The 20,065-nt window shown below is 49.7% G+C and overlaps 1 protein-coding gene across 2 annotated transcripts; it reads right to left on the bottom strand.

Annotated features, from left to right (window-relative positions):
* Window positions 1-409: 409 nt before the first annotated feature.
* On the bottom strand, window positions 410-14,789 carry serpine1 (serpin peptidase inhibitor, clade E (nexin, plasminogen activator inhibitor type 1), member 1). 2 transcript variants are annotated; one of them, XM_079373384.1, is made up of 9 exons: window positions 14,729-14,789; window positions 3,083-3,321; window positions 2,781-3,005; window positions 2,498-2,692; window positions 1,865-2,063; window positions 1,657-1,757; window positions 1,473-1,559; window positions 822-905; window positions 410-736 (listed from the first exon to the last, which is right to left on the bottom strand). In XM_079373384.1, the coding sequence occupies exons 2-9, from the start codon at window positions 3,318-3,320 to the stop codon at window positions 690-692; spliced, it is 1,176 nt and encodes a 391-aa protein (XP_079229510.1). In that variant the 5' UTR covers window position 3,321; window positions 14,729-14,789; the 3' UTR covers window positions 410-689. The 2 variants fall into 2 exon arrangements, with proteins under 2 accessions (XP_079229510.1, XP_079229511.1); XM_079373385.1 differs by lacking the exon at window positions 14,729-14,789 and adding an exon at window positions 4,624-4,677.
* Between the last annotated feature and the right edge of the window lie 5,276 nt (window positions 14,790-20,065).

Here is a 20,065-nt window from a genome sequence, read left to right as displayed (position 1 = left end):
CGTTTCTCCACATTTAGCCCAAAAACACCCCAAAAAGTTGGCGTGAATTTTATTCATATTTAGAGAAATCTTTGTCATATCTGTTTTTAGTGGATATAAATTTAAGATGATTTAATCGGCAAATATGTTAAATATATCTAAATGATACAAATACTTTTTGATTCTAAATATTTATTAAGGATGAAAGGATTAATCATTGATCTCAGTAACACGGTGAGCGGCTGCAGGACGCTTCAGCTTCTTTTAAATCACAGGAAACATTTTGTTTGTTGACAATATCACAATAAGAACGACACAAATTACACAACCAACATGATGCAGCATCTCCACTAAACCACAGTGACGAGCAGGTTATCAGTTTGAACGCCAGAGGGCGCTGTTGTTCCTCCATAGTGATCACAGACGCTGCAGCTTTTTTAAAAACATAATACTTTAATAAATATAAATAAAATACAAATGTAACAGCAGGAATTATAAAAATAGACATCAAGAATAAAACACAGAAAAAATAACTCTGCTTGGTCCGCCTCTCGGTGCTTCATTCCTGTCCTCAAACATCCAGACAAATAAATAACACTTTACAACAACGCTCTCAAGTGTGTGTGTGTGTGTGTGTGTGTGTGTGTGTGTGTGTGTGTGTGTGTGTAGTTTCAGCAGCAGGAGTCAGACTCGGCGGATGGATGAACGTCTTATTCTTGTTGCGGCTGGTTGAAGTGACCGGCGAACAGAACAGCGCCTGAGGAAGGGGGCGGAGTAAAAGATGACATCAGACACTGGTGAAGCTGGTAGAACGAAGACGCAGTGATGAAGGTGAAGCTTACCTGTGTGTTTGTGCTGGATGAGGAAGAGGAACGGTCGGTCCAGCGTGATCTCCTCCACGGCCATCCGAGAAAACATGACGGCAGCTGCAGAGACGACAAACAGAAAACATGATTTGACTGTTTTTACATCCTGACGACTTTCTTTGAAGGCCAAACGACCTCGACTCTACGCGTCCACTTCCTGTCAGCGTCCTAGAGACAGTCCAGCGTGAAGTCGGATTCCCTTCAACGAGGACAAACAAACGCTCTGAAGGGACGTGGTTGTCTGAATGAGGCTGGCTGCACACGAGACGGTCAAAGGGGGCGTGGCCTGATTCAAGGCTTAACGAGTTTTTGTTCAGTAAATATTTTAAAAGAAAGAGAATATCACTGTTACATTATGCAGATTTTAAAATGGCGCTATGGAGGGCGCTGGTGACGTAGTGGTTGGTGTATGCGTCCCCTTATATGAAGGCGGGCGGCCCGGGTTCGACTCCGGCCTGTCGATCCCCTCTCTCTCTGTCCACTGTTAAATCTCTCCAAAAAAACTCAACAAGCCCAACAATAACTCTTAAAAACAAAAAGATGCTCTGAAGACGAGGGGGCGGGGCCACGAGGGAGCGGGGCCAATCAGGACCTCAGGACCAGTCTGACCCCCATAACTGATCTTACCTGTTGCTGCAGATCCTCGGGTTCCTCTCTCGTTCACCTCGATCTTCACTCTCTGCAGAACCTTCGACACACACAGCCGCTCGTCCGCTGCACACACACACACACACACACACACTCTCATTAGATACAGGGCTCTTTGAACTGGTCTTGTGTCCACGTCAGGTCATCCTGGAGGGTCACTTACTGGTGATGCGTGTGAAGTCGGCAGTCGCCAGGTTGAACATGCCTCCCAGCCCCATGTTCATCAAAGTGGACTTCAGGTCCACCTCCGAGTCCAGCGTGAACCTGAAACACACAAGTACTCTGTTGGTCCTGGTCCATCGAAGCTCCCCCCGACTTATTAAAACCTCCTGAAACATAAAACCACGTGATTGGCAGGTGTGAGGACTCACCTGGGCAGGGCCAGCTGGCGCTTCACGTTCCTAAGCTCCGCCCTCCACTGGTGAATCCTTTCACTGCTCAGATCTGCACTGAGCGTGCTCAGTGGGACCTCGGGCTCAAAGGGAGAAACCAGGAGCATGCTCAGTGAGTCGCCCTCATATGGGACCTCGATGACATCATAGTCCACGCCGTCAGCGGTCACAAACTCGCCTGTGGTTGAAGAAGAAGGTGAGTTTAGCACGGAGGCGAATCAAAGGTTCCCACCCTCAGAGACTGAAGGATCTATTGATAATATTATTGATGTGATTTAGAAACATCTTAAACTGTCTGCTGCCCTGCAAAGATTCCCCTGATGCTTCTACCTCAGAGGGCTGAAATAAAGTCTGGGACCCGGGTCTCTGCAGAGGAAGCAGATCTTAACGGGACCTTTAAAACCTTAAACAGAAGCTCCTGAATGCTGCGAGCACTCGAGCTGTCACGTGGTCTCTGTAGAGTTTGTGTTGTGCTGTCTTGGCCTCAGTGAGGTTCTCCTAGTTAAATAAATAACTGTCCTCTGACCCCCCAGGCCTCCTGAAGTCCCTGAGGAAACACTGCCTCCAAGTCCTGTTTTCTGATTGGTTCACGGTGAGGACTTGTGAGCGTACCGTAGTGGAAGCGGTTGGTGAGTCTCATCATGTGCACGGGGACAGAGCTGCCGTTAGCGCAGTGGAACATCCTCTCCTGGGTCAGTTTGGGGTCGAAGGGAACCTTCCAGAGAGCCTGGAAGTGAAGTGCGTTCAGGAGAACCATGCGGGTCTCATCAGACAGCGAGCCGGGCGCCAGGAAGTCAGGGATGGATCCTTCAGGAGGGAGGAGACAGAGAACAGGAGTGAAGCAGAGAAAGTAGGACACGGAGCGCCTCGTGTCCTGGCGTGGCGGTGCGAGTACCTGCCGTGTGGTCTGACACCCAGGCGTTGATGACGCTGATGGCCTGGTCTGGTTTGGTGAAGTCCACTTGGTTTGGGTGGGTCTGGAAGGCCTTGGCCAGGGCGCGGCGGTATCCTTTCTCCAGGCTCATCTTCCTCTCCACCATCACGCCGCTCGCCGTGTCCACGCCCTCCTCGCTGGAGAGGTCTCTGTGCAGGAGGCGCTGCTGCCGGGACATCCCCCGCTCTGCAGGACCAGGACACAGTTAGTTTGATTCTCTGCGGACTTGAACCGTCCCAGCGTCTGATCCACATGTCGCTCACCTTGCAGAGAGAAGCCCATGGCAGCGTTTAAAGCCTTTCTCGTGTTTCCTGCGGCGCCAAGCTGAGCCATGGTGAGCACCGAGGCCACGCCGTACGGGGACACGGCCACATTCCGGTCTGGAGAGTCCTGGACCAGCTGAGAGAAAACCTTCAGGCCGAAGTCGGTCTGCTTGTCCTGCAGAGAGCTGAGACCGACCCTGCTCAGAGTCAGCATCAGGAAGACGTAGCAGCAAAGCATCCTGGGAAACAGAAGGAGGGTTGGTTAGAAATAAAGTCTGTTTACAGCGAGTCCTCCCAAAGGAGCGTGAAGTATGAGCCGTGTCTCATCGGGACAAAATGTTCCCGGGAAACGAGTGACAGACATGAATGAGTCAGCACGTGTTTCTAATCAAACCCGTCTGACAGACGCAGGTCCGACCAGCCCGCATCAGCCCACATCAGCCCACATCAGCCCACATCAGCCCACATCAGCCCGCATCAGCCCACATCAGCCCGCATCAGCCCACATCAGCCCACATCAGCCCACATCAGCCCACATCAGCCCGCATCAGCCCGCATCAGCCCACATCAGCCCACATCAGCCCACATCAGCCCACATCAGCCCGCATCAGCCCGCATCAGCCCACATCAGCCCACATCAGCCCACATCAGCCCACATCAGCAGAACCAGCATTCGTCTCTCTGCACTTTCAAGAACTTTCAACACTTCATGCACACATTTTCACCACCAAAAACTACAAACATTAAAAACTACAAACATTAAAAACTACAACTATTAAAAACTACAACTATTAAAAACTACAACTATTAAAAACTACAAACATGAAAAACTACAAACATTAAAAAAGCAACGATGCACCTTCCTGTTTTTCTTTTGTTTTTTCTCTGCAGAGATTAACGACTATAAACTAAAATGACAGATTCATTCAGGACCAGTCTGTGTGTGTGTGTGTGTGTGTCTGTGTGTGTGTGTGTGTGTGTGTGTGTGTGTGTGTGTGTTAGTCACACTGGGTTTTCTTTAAAGGATTCAGATGGAAACATTTAATGTGAACTCTGTGTGCAGGTCAAAGGTCAGCCCTGTGACAACAGTGTGTGTTAGTACGGTCACTGCACACACACACACACACACACACACACACACACACACACACACACACACACACACCCATGAGTCGTCCTCCTGGCTTTGTTCAGGATGAGACTTCTTCATAGAAATGAACAAACTGATGACACACTGTGATGTCATGACCAGCACGCCAATCAGCGTTCAATCAGAGAGAGCGTGCCGCTTCATGCAAACACCATAGAAGAAGAAAAGCATCTCTCAACATGTTCACGCTGCTCCCGTCTGATAAAGACTTCCTGATGCTCGTCGTGTTCAAAGAGCTTCATGGTGACGACCTCTGACCTCCGCTCAACATTTCAAACTTTAAGATCACCTCTGACTTTCTCTCTATAAGTCACTTAATAACTCAGAAATATAAAATCAATAATAGTAATAATGATAATGACTAAAGATGCTGAGTCAGGTGTTTTCTTACCTTGTAATGTTTCTGTTGTTTCAGCTTCAGAATCTCAGAGCGTCTGTTTCTGTCTGAAGCTGCTTCTCTGTTTTTATAGGCTGCAGGGCAAGAAGCCCCACCCCCTCCTACACACACGCACACACACACACACACACACACACGCACACACACACACACACACACTCACATACTATGAGGGACGATGATGTCATCTGACGCTGTCTGGACGGGCTTCCTCTCCTCCTCTCTCTCTTTCCCTCAAAGCATGACGGTGCAGATGGAAAGTAACTACACACACACACACACACACACACACACACACACACACACACACACACACACACACACACACACACACACACACACACACACACACACACACACACAGGAAGCTCTCGATGGAAACTGTTCAAATGAAGTGTAAGAGTCATGTTGGACGTGTTGGAAATCTTGTTGTGAACATTTTTATGTTTTCAGACTTTAAACTTCTTCAGAGTCACAACTCAGGACGGTCAGGCACTGGGGCGAGCGAGAGAGAGAGAGAGAGAGAGAGAGAGCGAGGTGAACAACATGCCTGACAGGAGCCACAGGTTGGATTCGAACCCGGGCCGCCCGCTCTCTTTCAGCCTCTGTTCGTAACCACTGCGCCCCTCGTCTTCCTCAAGCGCATGAAACACGACGTCATATTTACATATCTTCACCGCTCGCCCCGTTCAGGGTCGCCGGGGGGTGGAGCCAATCCCAGCGGTCGTTAGGTGAGATGCAGGTTACACGCTGGTTGCTGGCCAATCACAGAGCTGACATAAAGTCACACTCACACCTTTAGAGTGAGCAGGTAACCAGCACGTGTCTGGAGAACGCACGCCACGCACGCCACGCACGCCACGCACAGGGAGAACATGCAGACTCCACACAGAGTCCTGACAGACGGGGATTCAAACCAGCAACCTCGTGGCTGAGAGGGGCTGTAAAGCTGGTGTGGCAGTGAGAGGTGTTGTGACTGTGAACGCTGGCTGATGAATCAGACGCTCCTCACGCTCATATCGAGGATCTCCTCCTGCACGTTGTGTAACCACGGGAGTCTAAACATGATCCATATTACAGATGTTCATTCAAGGCCTCCACATACAGTCCCAGTGTAGACCCTGACTGTGGGCTGGGCGGGGGGGGGGGGGGGGGCACACAGAAACACCAAACATGGTCGTAGAGCCTCAAACATTCCTGACGTATCGACTCAGCAGCGTGCGGCTCACCGCAGGAATCACTTTTTCCTAAATCCTGAATGAACTCACTTTTCCTGCTGAAGAGTTCAAACTTCCTGTAAGAGACAACAAGTGAGACAGAAGCTCACCAGTGCTCCCAGTTTGACCACAGAAACATCCTCCTGATCAAACTGGGGGTGTGAACTAAAGAACATTCTGGAGACAGCAGCAGCTTAATGAACGCACAGCGTGTTGACGAGCGGAGACGCCTGATTGGACGACAGTGAAACACCTGCTGTGTTACTGCGACAGCAAGGACTCAAACACACGCTGTGATGTCATCGCGTGTCTGTGGCGTGACGCCGCTCTTAAATGTTCTCATTAAATCACATCTCACACACACACACACACAGAGACACACACATACAGAGACACACACACACACACACACACACACAGAGACACACACACACACACACACAGACACACACACACACAGAGACACACACACACACACACACACACACACAGAGACACACACACAGAGACACACACACACACACACACACACAGAGACACACACACACACAGAGACACACACACACACACAGGAGGTATTTTTAGACTGCTGTTTGTTTACTCTCTCCACATACATAAACATCTGTTTCTGTTTCTGGACCCCCCCGTCCCCCGAGGATTTGGTACATTCCACATGAGGCTGTGAATGGAAAAGTGGCTCGTACCACCCGCCCACCTCTCTGTGGGGGCTTTAAGGAACATGGGAAACTTCTGTTGCCAAAACTAAACACAACAGCACACACAGAGAGAGCTTCATATGAACTCTTTGTGATGATCTGTCTTCATAAAGCTGTGTGTGTTTTACTCTTATCATCCTGGACTGATGACGGTGTCATAAACCAGACAGACTCACTTTATGTATCTGAACTCTAATTTGATTGTATAGTTTGGTTCATGTCCCTGTTATCAAAAAGGGGCGGAGTTTATGATGTAATTGGCTTATTATTCAGGAAGTTGTCACCCGCCATCTTTTATCATGAACCGGTTGATGGACAGATAACGGGTGCTAAAGCAACCTGCTGCTGCGTGTTGCTGCTGCGTGCAGCTGCTGCGTGTAGCTGCTGCGTGTTGCTGCTGCGTGCAGCTGCTGCGTGTTGCTGCTGTGTGTTGCTGCTGCGTGTAGCTGCTGCGTGTTGCTGCTGCGTGCAGCTGCTGCGTGTTGCTGCTGCGTGTAGCTGCAGCGTGTTGCTGCTGCGTGCAGCTGCTGCGTGTTGCTGCTGCGTGTAGCTGCTGCGTGTTGCTGATGCGTGTTGCTGCTGCGTGTAGCTGCTGCGTGTTGCTGCTGCGTGTTGCTGCTGCATGTAGCTGCTGCGTGTTGCTGCAGCGTGTAGCTGCTGCGTGTAGCTGCTGCGTGTTGCTGCTGCGTGTAGCTGCTGCGTGTTGCTGATGCGTGTTGCTGATGCGTGTAGCTGCTGCGTGTAGCTGCTGCGTGTAGCTGCTGCGTGTTGCTGCTGCGTGTAGCTGCTGCGTGTTGCTGCTGCGTGTAGCTGCTGCGTGTTGCTGCTGCGTGCAGCTGCTGCGTGCAGCTGCTGCGTGTAGCTGCTGCGTGTAGCTGCTGCGTGTAGCTGCTGCGTGTAGCTGCTGCGTGTTGCTGCTGCGTGTAGCTGCTGCGTGTAGCTGCTGCGTGTAGCTGCTGCGTACAGCTGCTGCGTGCAGCTGCTGCGTGTAGCTGCTGCGTGTTGCTGATGCGTTTAGCTGCTGCGTGTTGCTGCTGCGTGTTGCTGATGCGTTTAGCTGCTGCGTGTTGCTGCTGCGTGTTGCTGATGCGTTTAGCTGCTGCGTGTTGCTGATGCGTTTAGCTGCTGCGTGTTGCTGCTGCGTGTTGCTGATGCGTTTAGCTGCTGCGTGTTGCTGCTGCGTGTAGCTGCTGCGTGTTGCTGCTGCGTGTAGCTGCTGCGTGTTGCTGCTGCGTGTAGCTGCTGCGTGCAGCTGCTGCGTGTTGCTGCTGCGTGTAGCTGCTGCGTGCAGCTGCTGCGTGCAGCTGCTGCGTGTAGCTGCTGTGTGTTGCTGATGCGTGTAGCTGCTGCGTGTTGCTGATGCGTTTAGCTGCTGCGTGTAGCTGCTGTGTGTTGCTGATGCGTGTAGCTGCTGCGTGTTGCTGATGCGTTTAGCTGCTGCGTGTTGCTGCTGCGTGAAGCTGCTGCGTGTAGCTGCTGCGTGTAGCTGCTGCGTGCAGCTGCTGCGTGCAGCTGCTGCGTGTAGCTGCTGCGTGTTGCTGCTGCGTTTAGCTGCTGCGTGTTGCTGCTGCGTGTTGCTGATGCGTTTAGCTGCTGCGTGTTGCTGCTGCGTGTTGCTGATGCGTTTAGCTGCTGCGTGTTGCTGATGCGTTTAGCTGCTGCGTGTTGCTGATGCGTGTTGCTGATGCGTTTAGCTGCTGCGTGTTGCTGCTGCGTGTTGCTGATGCGTTTAGCTGCTGCGTGCAGCTGCTGCGTGTAGCTGCTGCGTGTAGCTGCTGCGTGTTGCTGCTGCGTGTTGCTGCTGCGTGTTGCTGATGCGTGTTGCTGCTGCGTGTTGCTGCTGCGTGTTGCTGATGCGTGTTGCTGATGCGTGTTGCTGCTGCGTGTTGCTGCTGCGTGTTGCTGATGCGTGTTGCTGATGCGTGTTGCTGCTGCGTGTTGCTGATGCGTTTAGCTGCTGCGTGTAGCTGCTGCGTGTAGCTGCTGCGTTTAGCTGCTGCGGCTAACTTATTGACAAATCAAATGAAAGGCGCCATATTTAGCTCTTTTAAAGTCTTATATGAAGCGACATGAATAGAAACATTTGGATCATTTCACTATGACCTCTGAATTATGAATTATCATTAAAGAAACATTTCTCTGAACAATCCTAGAGACAGACGTGTCGACACACTTGCATGCTGTTGCATAAAGACATTTGAGGAAGTGGTTGCTAAAGCTCTTCTTCTCAGTAACCATGTTTGAGTTAAGTAACAGTTTCCTTAACGACAACAAGTGTTTGTGTATTTCTTTAGTTTAGAAAGGTCTCCTTCTCCCCCCACACTCTCAGAGGAGGACATGTTGAACTGTGAGAAAGACTGAAGGGAATCCCCTCTTTCACTCGCTGACTTTATGACCCTGAGCTCGGTCTGTCAGGAACCACTCACAGTGACTCTGCAGAGAACGAGCTCGAACCTTTAGCAACACCTCAAACTGTGAACAATTTAATAATAATAATAATAATAATACATTTAATTTGTAAGCGCTTTTACGAGGGCTCAAAGGCACTTTACATGTAAAAAAAAATCACAGTAAACAGTTAAAATTTAAAAAGATTATCTCCACTTAGAAACAGTCTAACTCTGACATCAGACATCTTCTTTACCCTCACTCAGCGTCCCCACATTGTCACAGATTCTTTTAGCTGTGTGTTTGTTTAAGGGCCCAGAAAGCGACGGTGAACCGGGATCATTTATTTAACCACGGCGGTCGTGTTGAACTGTCTAACCTCAGACCAACCATCTGAATCTGCAGGTTTGAAGAACCAGTCCGTCAGAACAGCTGATGGTGCTTCACATGAACCTATGGAGGCCTGCGAGGTTCAGGTAAGGAAAGATATCACAGACATCTGTAACCTCTCATCACTGATTCATAAACCTTCAGAGACTCTCCATGTTCCTGATTCTGCAGACGGAGCGAAACATCTTTCTGTTGATCTGAATCTTTAACAGACTCTGGACTCTGTGTTTAAGACTTTCAACAGTCTCACTGTCATCACAAACGCTTCAAACAACATGAGGACCTTTCAGCTGTTAGTGTTGAAACACCTGACACAGAGTTCTAACTAACTGATGAATCATCATCAGACCAGGGCTAGGACATCTGTCTCTGCACTTTAACAATGAAGGGAGTGAAAAACACATTTCTCCTTAAAGTACAAAGACTGAAGACACAAAAACTAAAAAGGAGTCTGAACCTGGGTCTGGACCTGAGTCTGAACCTGAGTCTGGACCTGAGTCTGGACCGGAGACTGGACCTGAGTCTGGACCTGAAACTGGACCTGAGACTGGACCTGAGTCTGGACCTGAATCTGGACCTGAGTCTGGACCTGAGACTGGACCTGAGTTTGGACCTGGGTCTGGACCTGAGACTGGACCTGAGTCTGGACCTGAATCTGAACCTGAGACTGGACCTGAGACTGGACCTGAGTCTGGACCTGAATCTGGACCTGAGTCTGGACCTGAGTCTGGACCTGGGTTTGAACCTGAGTCTGGACCTGGGTCTGAAATTGGGTCTAGACTTGATCCTGGACCTGGGTCTGAACCTGATCCTGGACCTGGGTCTGGACCTGAGTCTGGACCTGAGTCTGGACCTGAGTCTGGACCGGAGACTGGACCTGAGTCTGGACCCTAAATCAGACGATCCCTTCACTGACCCCTCATGAACCATGTGACATCACACTGCAGCAGACATCTGATTGGACTGAAAACAGGAAATGAATAAACAGTGACACTTCCTGTCTTCATGTCGGCTGTTTTTGGACCCTGTTGGGAAAACAGGAGACGCTGCTATGAATAACTGATAACAGAGGGGCTTCCAGTCAGACACCGTTCATCACGTCTCCATGGTAACAAAGGAAACGTGAAGCTCCTCCTACAGTGAAGGAATATCTGGACGTGTCCCTCAGAATAAAATACGATGACTGGAACAATCCAGACTTTCTGTTGATCATTTCCTGTCTTTAAGCAAAGTCTGTTTCCTGTTTGAAGGACAAGCAGAGGTCAAAGGTGAAAGTCTGAAACATCTCTCTCTGCTGGTCCAGATCTACATCATGTTAGCTCGCTCAAATGTCCCTGTGACTGCTAGAAGAGCTGGCCAATCAGAGGAGAGCTGGGAGGCGGGGCTTTAAAGAGAGATCTCCTTTAATGAGTCGTTTTCAAATGTACGTTTCAGGTTTGTTTGTTTTTAAAACACTTCCTGCGTTCAGACACCGTGTGTCAGCTTCACTGTCTGCATGTTTCCAGTTTACACGACTTCAGAGACGCTGTCAGTCTGCAGCAGGTTTCTGTGGCAGCGTTTGAAACATGGTGGGACACAGACGATGAATCAGGGTCGGCCTCTGAAGCCTGGGAGGAGCGAGGGAAACGTTTGGTCAGCTTCTCTTTGAGCCAACAGAAACAAAGGAGACTGTTACATAAGACCTGCGTGCAGAGTTCAAAGAGCAGCTCCTCTGTTTACCTGTGAGTAAGTGGGCGAGGCCGCGCTCAGACTGGATGTGCAGACAGAAGGCTGCTCGCATGCTCACACATGTATCTAATCTAACACTTACATAACCTGCAGACCCCTTCATCCCTGCTACACCCTGATCAGGATCAGACCTGCACAGGTCTACAGACCCGCCTCAGCTCGTTAGCTTGACTCAAAGTTAGCCTGAGACAGCATTTCCATCACGGAGACCGCCACCCATGGGACTCCAGCGCCCCCTCCAGGGACACACGGGGGACTCAAGCGCCCCCTGCAGGGACACGCGAGGGACTCCAGCGCCCCCTGCAGGGACACGCGAGGGACTCCAGCGCCCCCTGCAGGGACACGCGAGGGACTCCAGCGCCCCCTGCAGGGACACGCGGGGGACTCCAGCGCCCCCTGCAGGGACATACAGGGACTCCAGCGCCCCCTGCAGGGACACACGGGGGACTCAAGCGCCCCCTGCAGGGACACGCGGGGGACTCCAGCGCCCCCTACAGGAACACACGGTGGACTCCAGCGCCCCCTGCAGGGACACGCGAGGGACTCCAGCGCCCCCTGCAGGGACACGCGAGGGACTCCAGCGCCCCCTGCAGGGACACACAGGGACTCCAGCGCCCCCTGCAGGGACACGCGGGGGACTCCAGCGCCCCCTGCAGGAACACACAGGGACTCCAGCGCCCCCTGCAGGGACACGCGAGGGACTCCAGCGCCCCCTGCAGGGACACGCGGGGGACTCCAGCGCCCCCTGCAGGAACACACAGGGACTCCAGCGCCCCCTGCAGGGACACACGAGGGACTCCAACGCCCCCTGCAGGGACACGCGAGGGACTCCAGCGCCCCCTGCAGGGACACGCGAGGGACTCCAGCGCCCCCTGCAGGGACACGCGGGGGACTCCAGCGCCCCCTGCAGGGACACGCGGGGGACTCCAGCGCCCCCTGCAGGGACACACGGGGGACTCCAGCGCCCCCTGCAGGGACACACGGGGGACTCCAGCGCCCCCTGCAGGGACACGCGGGGGACTCCAGCGCCCCCTGCAGGGACACACGGGGGACTCCAGCGCCCCCTGCAGATGTGTGTGAGTGTGAAACCTCATTGACTGGTTCCTGTCGGAGACTCGGAGAGTAAACAAACAGAAACAAGAAGAAGATGTTTGTGAAACCAGTCTGTGGTGAGCTCTCTGTACTGACTTCATTCATCATGTTAGTTCAGACCTGATCCAGCTCAGCTTTGTCTGGACACCAAGGACAGCAGGGAGAGAGTCAGCAGCTCCTCTGATATCTGCAGGATGTTTGCAGAACCTGTTGTTCCCTCCAGGCTGCTGCATGATTATTGTAGACACCACCCTGATACTGATCAGAGTCTTTGGAGGAGTCTGAACATGACCCTGAAGCACACGTGGGACTGGATTACAACATGTTCAACATCCAGTCTCTGGATGGTGAGAAAGTCTTCTGACCTACTTCAGCTCATCGTCCTCTCTCAGCTGGACACTGTTTTGTCCCCTCTCAGGACTTCAGTGTAAACAGCAGCCTGTCCCCGTGTTGGTCTTTAAACACACTCTGCCGATGACGAAGCTCACATGGAGGCTCCACAAACGCAGCATGCTTCCAGTAACACACACACACACACACACACACACACACACACACACACACACACACAGACAGACAGAGCACGCCTGTTCCCCCGAGCACACACACGTCATCCTTCCCCGAGCACGCTCCTCCGAGGCGTCACCTGCCGTCACACCTCCACGCCACCAGACCACAGCTGCAGACACAATCTGAGGTCTCCTCAGTCTGAGCTCCTCCGGCCTTCGTCTCACTCGTCCCGGACAGCAGGGACGTAAAACAGGACGCAAACGTCTGTCATGGCGGACGAAGGGACAGGCGTCCTTCAAAACAAGGCACAGTGAAGAACAGAAAACAGGAAGCTCGACCACGCGCCTGCAGGTCGACTCGGTCTCGCAGCCTGGTCATGTGATAGACCGTCAGCTCTCGTTTCATGGAGCTCGCTCACAGCTGAAGTTCGGTGGTCGAGCGCCCAGCTGACTCTGAAGGACTGTCAGCACGCCAGTCGCTCATCGTCTGTCAATCAATCAAAGCAGCACGCCACACACTTTACTGAACAGCACGCTAACCTTTCCTTTCATGGAGGGTTATGACCTCATGACGGAGAAAAGACGGTAAAAAGTGGCGCCGCCGGCCCGGTCTGCGTCACTTAATGATGATAGTGAGGACGAGAGACTGATGGGTCACACTGTGATGTGAAGACGAGTCACACGTCTCCTTCATGACTAAACACTGACTCACATGATTCTGCACCCAGGGGTCACCTGAAGCTCTCCACCGAGCACCCTGCAGGGTTCTGTACTCTTCAGACTGGTCTCCTGGAGGACTAGTGTCCTAGAGGACTGGTCTCCTGGAGGACTAGTGTCCTAGAGGACTGGTCTCCTGGAGGACTGGTCTCCTGGAGGACTAGTCTCCTGGAGGACTGGTCTCCTGGAGGACTAGTGTCCTAGAGGACTGGTCTCCTGGAGGACTGGTCTCCTGGAGGACTAGTCTCCTGGAGGACTGGTCTCCTGGAGGACTAGTGTCCTAGAGGACTGGTCTCCTGGAGGACTGGTCTCCGGGAGGACTAGTCTCCTGGAGGACTGGTCTCCTGGAGGATTGGTCTCCTGGAGGACTAGTGTCCTAGACGACTAGTGTCCTTGAGGACTAGTCTCCTAGAGGACCGGTCTCCTGGAGGACTAGTGTCCTAGAGGACTAGTCTCCTGGAGGACTAGTGTCCTAGAGGACTAGTCTCCTGGAGGACTAGTGTCCTGGAGGACTAGTCTCCTGGAGGACCGGTCTCCTGGAGGACTTGTCTCCTGGAGGACTGTGGATCTTGTGGATGGGGTTCCTTCCATAGTCTCAGATTGAGTCAGAACTGAAACAGGAAAGTGAATCAGGTTTAAAGACACAAAGGACTCTGGATACTTTCAGCTTGACTGTCTCTGAGTCTCTGATGACACAACATCCCCGAGCTTCATTCTTTACAAACTCTGAGCTTTAATCATCACATGAACTCACACACACTCCAGCAGCCGGACCAGACCTGATCCACACAGGCAGACTGACCCTGAAGACCTGCTCAGACACGTGACAGCGGGACCAGACCTGATCCACACAGGCAGACTGACCCTGAAGACCTGTGAAGACACGTGACAGCGGGACCAGACCTGATCCACACAGGCAGACTGACCCTGAAGACCTGCTCAGACACGTGACAGCGGGACCAGACCTGATCCACACAGGCAGACTGACCCTGAAGACCTGTGAAGACACGTGACAGCGGGACCAGACCTGATCCACACAGGCAGACTGACCCTGAAGACCTGCTCAGACACGTGACAGCGGGACCAGACCTGATCCACACAGGCAGACTGACCCTGAAGACCTGTGAAGACACGTGACAGCGGGACCAGACCTGATCCACACAGGCAGACTGACCCTGAAGACCTGCTCAGACACGTGACAGCGGGACCAGCACCGTCAATGATGGCAGCTTTCCCCCAGAATCAAACTACAGATGGATTTCAGTTATTGGTTCTCCTAAAGAGAGGAACGTTCCTTCTAATCACAGTGATGACCCAACAGAACCAACAAACAACAACTTACTGAAGAAGAATCCAAACAGGACACACAGAAGACCAAAGACAGAGACCTGACACAGGGGGAAGAAACACTGAGACTAAATAGACATGAGGTAATCAGACACAGGTGAGACTAATGAGACAGGAGGGAAACACAGACAGGAAGTAAGACAACACTCAGAACTACAAAGTAAAACAGGAAACACTAAACAGGTAAACAATCAGCACATTAACACTAGAAACTTTAACACACAGAAACACGAACACAAGATGAAACACACAAATAAACCAGACAACAACCATGACCAAAATTAAAGCTGCAGATTAAAGACGAAACAGAGGTGATAATATGCCAGTTTATTTATAGAGCACATTTTAACAACAACAACAACAACAACAACAACAACAACAACAACAACACAGAGACAATAAATAAGAATAAGAGTGATGAAGTCATGACTGAATTTAGTGTTTTATCAAACTGAGTCAGCAGGTTGGACTGGACGAACACAGGAAGCTGAGAGGTGACAAACAGGAAGTAACTCATGGAAAAGTCACCCAGGAGAAGTGTTATTTAAAGACCTTCGCTTAGTCACTGTGTTTCACCATGTGTGATAATAACTAAAGTCTGGTTTCTGTCCAGCAGCTCAGGAATGATTTATGTGGTTTTATTTCCAGGGGAGAGTTTGTTGAGTAAGGAGAGGCTTTTAAAAGTTATGCAATAAGATTGAAAACATATTTAAAGATAAGCTGCAGGAGACGGGTGGAGAGAGGGTGTTTATAATAATGACCATGGAGGTAAAGGGTTAATACACGGTTTACCTAATAAACAACACCGACCGTCACCGGAAAGTACGTGATGAAAGGTTTAAAATGTGTAAGTCATTAGTGAACAATGGATGCGTGTAATTAACGGTAATCAGCGCCGTTTATAAAGGGACCTACCTCACTCGTGCAGCAGGTGGCGCCGTGGCTTAGTTGGTTAAAGCGCCTGTCTAGTAAACAGGAGATCCTGGGTTCGAATCCCAGCGGTGCCTTTTGTGACTAGAGGCGAAAAAACAATATCAATAAAAATAATCATTAGTAATAAAAATAAGCAAAGAAGAAGAAAACCAGTAACTTAAAGACCCTCACACTTGCACAGTTCCTTCACTGCAAGATTCGTATTACGGTGATCCTCTATTGATCTCTATATACTTTTAACATACAATACATATGTTATATTGACAATATGGTTTAAATTAAAACTTTAAATTGTGAGCACACTGTATCTTGTTTTGTTTTTGTGTGAATTGTTTTAATTCTAAACTCACGTGTTAATGTAACTTAGAACTTTAAACATAATGACGTAAAATGATTCAGGAGTGTGTCACAACGAAATCCAATGGATAGTAGTCAGTCAAAGTTCCCGTCAGTTGTTGCCGGAAGAGAGAAATTAATTTAGCTGTTAATATAAAATCTCGCGAGAAAATGATTCGCTGCGAGCAGGGTTCGAACCTGCGCGGGAAGATCCCATTGGATTTCAAGTCCAACGCCTTAACCACTCGGCCATCGCAGCCAGATGTCTTGTAAGGATGTTGAGTTGGAATTTGAAGACACATTTTACCGTGAATAATTTTGTGCTGCGGATGAGTTCACACGTCAAACACAGGAGATGACGTACGAATGCTTTCCATGAGCTATGTCTGTGGTCGGCCACATGATGGCGCTGTCGACTCATTTTAAACTTCATACTCCAGTCACTACAATACGGCTAACCAAAAGAGCTGTTGGAAGAGGAAGACTTAAAAACTGGAGCACAATCATGCTCAATGGAGTATATATGCAAATCCACAGTCACGCTCTTTGAAGTCAGGTGTCACGCATGCTCTGTAGGATCCTCCCTTCAACAGGTGTTAGACCGGAACAAGCAATATTTACACACATCAGCCCTGTGATTGGCTGGTTGTCTGTCTCTGTATATCAGCCCTGTGATTGGCTGGTTGTCTGTCTCTATATGTCAGCTCTGTGATTGGCTGGTTGTCTGTCTCTGTATGTCAGCTCTGTGATTGGCTGGTTGTCTGTCTCTGTATATCAGCCCTGTGATTGGCTGGTTGTCTGTCTCTATATGTCAGCTCTGTGATTGGCTGGTTGTCTGTCTCTATATGTCAGCTCTGTGATTGGCTGGTTGTCTGTCTCTGAATGTCAGCTCTGTGATTGGCTGGTTGTCTGTCTCTGAATGTCAGCTCTGTGATTGGCTGGTTGTCTGTCTCTATATGTCAGCTCTGTGATTGGCTGGTTGTCTGTCTCTGAATGTCAGCTCTGTGATTGGCTGGTTGTCTGTCTCTATATGTCAGCTCTGTGATTGGCTGGTTGTCTGTCACTGTATGTCAGCTCTGTGATTGGCTGGTTGTCTGTCTCTGTATGTCAGCTCTGTGATTGGCTGGTTGTCTGTCACTGTATGTCAGCTCTGTGATTGGCTGGTTGTCTGTCTCTGTATGTCAGCTCTGTGATTGGCTGGTTGTCTGTCTCTGAATGTCAGCGCTGTGATTGGCTGGTTGTCTGTCTCTATATGTCAGCTCTGTGATTGGCTGGTTGTCTGTCTCTGAATGTCAGCTCTGTGATTGGCTGGTTGTCTGTCTCTGAATGTCAGCTCTGTGATTGGCTGGTTGTCTGTCTCTATATGTCAGCTCTGTGATTGGCTGGTTGTCTGTCTCTGAATGTCAGCTCTGTGATTGGCTGGTTGTCTGTCTCTATATGTCAGCTCTGTGATTGGCTGGTTGTCTGTCTCTGAATGTCAGCTCTGTGATTGGCTGGTTGTCTGTCTCTATATGTCAGCTCTGTGATTGGCTGGTTGTCTGTCTCTGTATGTCAGCTCTGTGATTGGCTGGTTGTCTGTCTCTGTATGTCAGCTCTGTGATTGGCTGGTGAACAGTTGAACACTATAATGTGAAGACAGATTTTCTCCCTTCATTTCTCGTTTATTAAAATGTTTATTAATTGAGATCAGGTCACAGGAATGTAAAGTGCTTGCCCTTTGTCTGAGCACCCACACACACCTGGATGCCACGCCTGGTGTGTTGCTATGGTGACATGGAGGTTATGGCGTCGTGTGTTGGTACAAAGATCAGAGATTTATCGTCTGTGTGGCGTTCCCTCACACTCATATAGTACAAAAAGATAACTGTGAGGTGTTTCCCTCGGCTTTCTCTTTATGATTCTGGTTTTGTGACGATAAGAATTAATTGTTGTCACGCTCACAAACAATTCCAGAGTTTTCCTTAAAAATGGAGTCAGCAGGTTGTTGCTTCAAAATAAAATACAGAGCTCAAAGACAGAGTCAGCAGCTGTCTCCTTCAAAATAAAATACAGAGCTTAAAGACAGAGTCAGCAGCTGTCTCCTTCAAAATAAAATACAGAGCTTAAAGACAGAGTCAGCAGCTGTCTCCTTCAAAATAAAATACAGAGCTCAAAGACAGAGTCAGCAGCTGTCTCCTTCAAAATAAAATACAGAGCTTAAAGACAGAGTCAGCAGCTGTCTCCTTCAAAATAAAATACAGAGCTTAAAGACAGAGTCAGCAGCTATCTCCTTCAAAATAAAATACAGTGCTTAAAGACAGAGTCAGCAGCTGTCTGCTTCAAAATAAAACTCTGGATTTTATTCTTCTGATTTGTATTGGTTGACGCGGGACGTTTGTGGGCGGAGCTGGTGTGTTTCCTCCAGCCAATGAGAGCGCAGCAGGTGAGTTTAGGAGTGGAATAAATTTACACTGAATTTATTTTGATGAAGGATCAGAGTTATTCACAATAAATCTTTAAGTTTTAATTTTTTTGGCGGCTTTGAAGAAAGATTTGATGTGTGACTGTGAACCATGATCAGTTCTGACTGAACGTGTTCGATCCACTTCAAATGGTCCTTCATCAACGTGAGCCTCTCAGTCTCCTTCATTGGGTCATAAACAGGAACGTGTCAGTTTCTTTATGAGACTTCCACATAAACTCATGAGTCATGTTGAGGATCTTTTTATTATCAGTGACACCAGAGCTGAGCTCAGAGGTTTGTCCTGACGCTCTCCTCAGCGTGTCTCTGAATCAGGAGGGTGCAGTGTACGGGGACGATGTGTGTCTGTAAACCAAAGCAGGAGTTAGCATCACGCTGGTCCCTCAGTGAAAAGCACACAGACGTTTTCTTTGGGTTTTAGATCATCGCTGAAGACAAACTCACTGAGATCATCTTCACAAACTGAACACGAGTGCAGAGCAGCAGCTCACCTGCAGCAGGGGTCCCGGGATGGGGGGGCGGACGGGCAGAAGACGGGCCAAGAAAACATGGAAGAAGAGGACGCAGACAAAGTCAAAATGAGGCAACAAGGCTGAACTGGCAGAGAGAGGGGGGTGGGGGGGGGGTCACATCAGGGACCTGGACCTGGATCTGAGTACAGATGACCCCAAAGTCCGGTTCATTTGCTCAGTGTGAACACAAACGGACCGTACTCTGGTACCGCGCCCGAGTCGGTCTGCAGGAGACGTGATCGAGGAAGTGGATCAAAAACTTCCAAAACCATCAACGGGGGAACCGGAGGATCGATAAGGCTCATCGAGTCCCAGGTTTTAGGACTCACCCTGTCTGACCCTTACATAATAATAACAAAGGTTTCCTGTGAGCTGGAATGAGTCAGTGAATCAAAAGCTCTTTACACACGTGTTTAAACACTTCAACCTCTTTCTATTCATTCGTCCTGTGTCTCAGATAAAACTCTGAACAAGACAAGAAAGAGAAAGTTCTTCAAAGGCGCCGAAACTCAAACACTGGCTGCACTCACATTTCATGATGAACCAAAAGCAGCTTTTAAGTTCAAATCTAAAGTTAGAAGGAGGACAGACTGGCTGCTGCAGGTTTCCTTCATCAACACACAGGAAGAGAGCAGCTCTCTGATTGGTCCTTTAACATTCACTTGATTTGATCCTGTTTAGTCTGAAGAGTTCTCTCTCGTTCTCCTTTCTCAGGATTATTCAGACGCAGATTCGTGTCTTCAAAGGTCTTAAACTTAAACTCTGACTGAACCTGTTTAAGAATATTGAGTCTGATTTGGTGCCACGATCAGGCCAGTGGATCTGTGAGTTACCATATGTGAGCTCTCAGTCAAGGATTTTTCCTTGCTGTAAAATCTGGCGCCTTCCTCCTGCTTATCGCTGACTGAAATATGTGACTCAGAGGTTTTTAAAGTCCAGATAAAGAAGTTTTAATGTGTCGAGGTGTGACGGGGAAGAAAACTGATTTCACAACGACTTTTATACCTTTTCTTTGGGCAGATAGGATTCAAAGATTCTGACTTCATAAATAAATCTACAGAAAAAGAGTTCATTTAAAAAAGACAAAGAA

Source organism: Symphodus melops, assembly GCF_947650265.1.
Source record: "Symphodus melops genome assembly, contig: SUPER_20_unloc_2, whole genome shotgun sequence".
NCBI lineage: Eukaryota > Metazoa > Chordata > Actinopteri > Labriformes > Labridae > Symphodus > Symphodus melops.
Note: the sequence above shows the minus strand (reverse complement) of the source record. Positions and strands in the feature narration are given on the sequence as shown.

Excerpts from the sequence above, each read along its gene's own strand:
- serpine1 (XM_079373384.1), bottom strand. The coding sequence starts at position 3,320 with ATGCTTTGCTGCTACGTCTTCCTGATGCTGACTCTGAGCAGGGTCGGT. Across the intron at positions 906-1,472 it reads CCGAGGATCTGCAGCAACAG|CTGCCGTCATGTTTTCTCGG; the intron begins GTAAGATCAGTT and ends TCGTCTCTGCAG. Across the intron at positions 737-821 it reads CATCCAGCACAAACACACAG|GCGCTGTTCTGTTCGCCGGT; the intron begins GTAAGCTTCACC and ends CCCCTTCCTCAG.